Here is a 6,000-nt window from a genome sequence, read left to right as displayed (position 1 = left end):
TTCTCATTCTCACCTAGCAAACAGCTAACAATGGCCTGCTTCTTTTATCATCACTTTTTGCATATCTTTCATTCATTTGTTCTGTATCACTCTACACCATCGTCTATATCTCGTTTCCCTTTCCCCTGACTCTCAGTCTGAAGAAGGATATTGACCAAAACATTACCCATTCCTCCTCTCCAGAGTTGCTGCCTGTCCTGCTGTCCGAGCAACCTGCCACAGCCCCGTCCATCACAGTCACTCCTATAGCCCCGTCCATTACACCTCCTCCCACAGCCCCGTTCATTACACACCCACCCACAGCCCCATCCATTGCAGACCCTTAGCCTCGTTCATTACACCTCCACCCACAGCCCTGTCCATTACACCCTATCCCACAGCCCCGTCCATTGCAACCCTGTCTATCACAGCCTTTCTCATCCGGCCATCACTGCCACTCCTACAGCAATGTCCCTCACATTGTCCTGTCCATTACAACCCTGTCCCACTGTCCTGTCCATTACAACCCTGTCCCACTGTCCTGTCCATTACAACCCTGTCCCACTGTCATGTCCATTACAACCCTGTCCCACTGTCCTGTCCATTACAACCCTGTCCCACTGTCCTGTCCATTACAACCCTGTCCCACTGTCCTGTCCATTACAACCTTGTCCCACTGTCCAGTCCATTACAACCCTGTCCCGCTGTCATGTCCATTACAACCCTGTCCCTTACATCCCATCCCATTGCTACAGCCCCACTCCAGGTTGTGCTCCCTGAACACAGACACAAAGTGCAGGAGCTACCCGCTACCCCGCTCTAGTCTGAAGTAGGGTCTCAACCAGAAACGTCACCTATTCCTCCTCTCCAGAGATGCTGCCTGTCCCGCTGAGTTACTCCAGCTTTTTGTGTCTATCTTCGGTTTAAACCAGCATCTGCAGTTCCTTCCTAAACATGAGATATTTTGGATTCTTTTCACCACTTTAAAGACCAAAATGTATTCTGATTAATCAATGCATCAGTTATGAACCCGAGCAATCAATTTTCCGGTCACTTCACTAATTCTGGGACTATGCTGCGTCTATGTTGAACATAGAACAGTATACCACAGAAATGTCCATATCCCTCCATTCCCTGTATATACATGTGCCTTTCCAAAAGCCTTAAATGCCACTTTCTTATCTGCCTCCACCACCACCCCCAGCAGTCGTTCCAGGCACATACCATCCTCTGTGTAAAAAAAATTGGCTTATACATCTCTTTTAATCTTTGCCCGTACATCTAAAAGCTATGCCCTCTAGTCTTTGACATTTCCACCCTGGGGAAAAAGGGCGATATTACAGTTCTATACAAAACAACAATGGTGACTTCATTTCAGAAATAAATAATCGGGTATGAACCACTTTGAAAAAAGCCTTATAAAATCACGAGTACCAAGCGATCACAGTGTGATAAATTTAGCTTTACATCTTGCACCATATGACATAAATAAAAACATTTGGAACTTTATGCAAAGAATTTTGGAAAATAATATTTTCGCTTAAATTTATCCTCATAAGATTTTTCAGTCATAAACTTACAAAGTTTAAAAGTGTTTGGTTTTTTGAATATTTTTACAATTCAGGATTTTCCTTATCGCTCCTTTCCGGGACATTTGCAAGATATCCATAAAAGCAATGTTACTAAAGCAGCAGCAGCAGCAAGCACTGGGCTTCCGCGCCTCTCCGAGCAACCTGCCACAGCCCTGTCCATTGCAACCCTATCTATCACAGCCTTTCTCATCCTTCCATCACTGCCACTCCTACAGCAATGGCCCTCACATCCCCTCACACTGTCCTGCCCATTACAACCCTGTCCCACTGTCCTGCCTATTACAACCCTGTCTCTCACATCCCGTCCCATTGCTACAGCCCCACTCCAGGCTGTGCTCCCTGAGTGCAGGAGCTACCCGCTACCCCGCTCTAGTCTGAAGTAGGATCTCGACCAGAAACGACACCCATTCCTTCTCTCCAAAGATGCTACCTGACCCGCTGAGTTACTCCAGCATTTTGTGTCTATCTTCTGCATCTGCAGTTCCTTCCTACATGCCCTGCCCTTTGTGCTCACCTGCCAATCATAGTGGGGCACCCCCGCCCCTTAGCCCCAGGACTCATCGCTATTGGCTGTGTCGTTCAGCGCCCCGCCCCTCGGACGGATGATTTGCATTCTCCGCCCCGCCCCGTCCAGCGCCCCGCCCCTCGGGCGGCTGATTTGCATTCTCCGCCCCGCCCCGTCCAGCGCCCCGCCCCTCGGGCGGCTGATTTGCATCCTCCGCCCCGCCCCTTGCAGCGGCCCATCGCCTCTACCCGAGCTGTCACTCTTTCTGGCCCCGCCCCCACACACAGCGCCTCCACTGCGACCCCTGCCGGCTCCCTGTGGAACTGCGGGCTACTGCACCTGGCCCCGCCCCCGGGCTGCCAGTCACCGCGGCCGCCCCACCTCTGTGCACTGAGTGAGTAAGTGAGTGGGTGAGAATCCCGGGCGGGCGCTTGGTCGGTCAGTGCGGTAGCGCAGAGCATGAGAAGCGCTGTGTGATACAGGCTATCGCCAGTGGCCCCTCCATCCCATCCAAGCAGGGGGGGAGTCCGATTGCGGGCCGGCGCATCGCAGCGGGCTGTCAGCTCGCCAGGTAACCCGGTGCGGGCGAGAGTGTGTGTCTCCTCCCCGGGCTGTGGGGTGCAGCATGCCCGCAGCGGGGCCCCCGCTCCAGCACCAGCCCACATCATGAGGAGCGCAGCGCTGCTGCTGCTGGCTGCGCAATGGCTATGGACCGCGGCGCTGGCGGCGGCGGCGACGAGCCACGACTCGGAGTCGTTGCCCGCGGCGGAGACGGACGCGGTGATCGAGGTGGTTCAGTATCGGCACAGTCGGGACGGCATGGTGGCGAACAACAGTACCCTCCGCCTCCAGGGCCACTTCGCCGGGGCCGGCATGAGAGTGGCAGCCGAGGGCAAGCTCCTGCAGGTAAATAAGAGGCGGCACTTTGTAGCAGAGAACGTGGTGCAGGTAACAGAGGCACAGAGGAAGAACCGCGGATAAAGTGAGATTCCCAGTGAAGAGGATGGGAAGAAAGTGGCAGAACGGGTGGAGAAGAGGCAGAGTAAATGTAATATTGAACAGCGTGACTCTAAAATACTGGCAATGTACTGTAGATTGGGCAGCATAGGACGAAGGCAAAATACAATGTTTCATCTCGCAGATCGTGCATTTGAACCTTTATGAAAGGATACGAAAGTGGGGTGGGGGTATAAAACTAAAAGAGCCAGTAGTTTTAATAGATTTAGAAGCAGAAACTGGACGTACATGTGCATAAATCTTTGAAACGGGCAGGGTGTGTTGTGGGGCTGGTTAATAAAACATATGGGATCATGGAATTCGTAAGGAGGGGAGGATAATACAAAAATAAATGAAATTAGGAGACGCAAGCGACCGCAGATGCTGGAATCTGGAGCAAACCGATACCCCGCTAGAAGAACTCGGCGGGTCGAGCAGCATCTGTGGAGGTGAAGGGCTATTTGACATTTCGTCGGGACTAGACCCGGCATCAGTGAGGTTACGTTGGGGAGTTTAGTCTGAAGAAGGGTCTCGACACGAAACGTCACTCATTCCTTCCCTTCAGAGATGCTGCCTGTCCCGCTGAGTTTACTCCAGCTGTTTGTGTCTATCTGAGGTTACGTTGAATGTATCCAAAAGAATAGTTGGGCCGTAGTTGCCGTATTGTATCCAACATCAGTCATCTATCCAGGAGGGATGCATTGGTCCTAGATGGGGTTTGAGATGAAGTGAGTAGGGATATGCAAGACGATGGCTGCTTTGGGTAGGACAAACAGTGGGATGCAAAACGCATTGGCAGATGGATCTAGGACCGTAGATTAAAAATATACAAAAACATATCTAATTTAGAACTATTTTACTCAGAGCAATTATGACCTGAAATTTACTGCCTTTAGGGTTATTAGAAACAAAATAATTAAGTGCCTTCAAAAGTAAATTCAATAGGCGCTTGAGAAAGAATAATTTGCAGCCATAACAATTTTGTGCTTTTTATGAAAATGCTACAGCTGAAAGGGGAGACTAAGAGAAAGAGAGTGCCTGGGAAAGAGCGAGACCAGGGGAGAGCTGCAATGAATGGGGAGAGAGCGCTGTGGGGACAAGGGGAGACTGGGGGAGAGCTGCAATGAATGGGGAGACTTAGGGGGATCTACATTGAAAGGAGACTGAGGGAGAGTGGAGGGTGAAGTCCAGAGCAAAGGAGTGCTGCAGGTGAATGGGAAGGCTGTGGAAATCTGTTTATGCCTAGTTGAATGTACTGTTACTTTAACTGGAGAGAAGTGCACACTGCATATGTGGAGTGCCTTGAATAGTGTTATTTATGCTTGATACTGACGATGACATTGGTGATACTTGTTCTCACTTGCTGTTGATGGTGTGTTGTAGCCACCATCTAATAAAGCAAATTCAGTGGGATTTCTATATTCCAAGCTCAAATGTGTGTGCCCATGTCTTGTCAGTGTCCGTGTGAGAGAGTGCATGCGTATGTGCGCTTGCATGCTGAATACAGGAGTCAGTTCGGCTTTGGTAGCCTGTGAATGAATAGTTCTTTGCTTGGCTTACACATGATACATACTCTGAACTGTGGATTTCTGGTGTCATCTGGAACTCAATGCCTTCATTATGTGGAAAACACTGCCTGATCGGTACACAAAGCAGATTTATGTAGGGTGACTCTTGGTGGTTGATTGGGAACAGTTGTCAATTTAGTGAAGTAGTTGTAGTTGTCATTCCATAAACTTGGATAGCAGTTACATGTGAGGAACTATAATTGTTGCCATTTAGCAGATGTTTCATCTGACCTTGGTCAATAAGTCTTTCATTCTTTCTGTAGAATGAGGTGATGAAATTTTAAGTAATTAGTTCTGTTGCGGATATGCTGCCCGCAGGCACCCATCTTCCTTATAATGAGTGCTTTCTTACTGATGTTTATTCATTGGGTCTGTCAGGGGTGAGATTTATTTTTGGATCATGGGTATTCTGATTACTTGCCGAGTTTTCCCTCTTGGGCCATTCTTTAACTCTTAATGCCTTATGTAATTCTTTGCTAGTCTAAATTAGATATCTTACTGTTTACCAGTGTAGGTAGTTGCATTACACTACAGGTAACTCTTAACACATGAACCATGGCACTTACAGTCAGTAGCCTCCCAGTGCGTCTGGGAATGTTGTGGGATATCTGTTTTGTCAGGTGATGCCATATTAGTGCTTTATGGACCAAGAACTGCTCAAAGACAATCAAGAGCTCTTCTTGGTTTGCAGAGACAATTGATACTTCAGTTGGGATCAACTAATTTACCACAGCCCTAGATGTAGACAGAAAGTTTAGTGCTTTGTGTGGTTCCATTACTGGACCATGGGTTGTTTGTACTCAGAGAACTCTGTCAAGCCTTTCATTTATACAGTTTAGTGACTGAAGATCCTTTATCCTACAGTTCTGGGTCATTCAGAAAGTATGGAAATGTGAATTGTTTATCAAAACAAGTTTTCGTTGGAAAATGAGCCCTTAATTATGCTATAAAGTGCACTGCAGAGAGGTAAGTCGTTAAATATCACCATGCCGTGTACTTTGAATCATTGGGCAGTGTTGTAAAAGGTAAATTGTCAGGACGGCGCTTTGAAATGCACTCTGTTGCAACTGCAGCAAATTCTATTTTGTTACATCCTCCAAGTTAGTTACTAACTCTGGTTGTATGGGGGAGTGTCAAGCACAACATTCAAACTAAACATACAGTATCTAACATTCAAAAAATTGTCCACAAACCATTTGGCTGAATTACTATTGCATCAACCACAGCAGATTAAGTGGTTATTTGGTTAAATCATTTGATGTTTATGGTGGTGAATGTGTGAACCTGAAAACACTGCACATAAAAATAATATATTTGTTGTGGAGCACTTTGAGATATTCTGCGGGTGTAAAGTCTTTGT

At 47.8% G+C, this 6,000-nt stretch overlaps 1 protein-coding gene across 1 annotated transcript in view; it reads left to right on the top strand.

The window, feature by feature from the left end:
• Nucleotides 1–2,483: 2,483 nt before the first annotated feature.
• The window catches only part of rnf43 (ring finger protein 43), a 180,964-nt gene continuing 177,447 nt past the window's right edge, over nucleotides 2,484–6,000 (top strand). The window contains exon 1 of the mRNA XM_033046114.1: nucleotides 2,484–2,982. Within this exon, the coding sequence (XP_032902005.1) occupies nucleotides 2,743–2,982 (240 nt within the window). The 5' untranslated portion in view covers nucleotides 2,484–2,742. The remainder of the gene's footprint in view (nucleotides 2,983–6,000) is intronic.

This window comes from Amblyraja radiata, chromosome 28, assembly GCF_010909765.2.
Source record: "Amblyraja radiata isolate CabotCenter1 chromosome 28, sAmbRad1.1.pri, whole genome shotgun sequence".
NCBI lineage: Eukaryota > Metazoa > Chordata > Chondrichthyes > Rajiformes > Rajidae > Amblyraja > Amblyraja radiata.
Note: the sequence above shows the minus strand (reverse complement) of the source record. Positions and strands in the feature narration are given on the sequence as shown.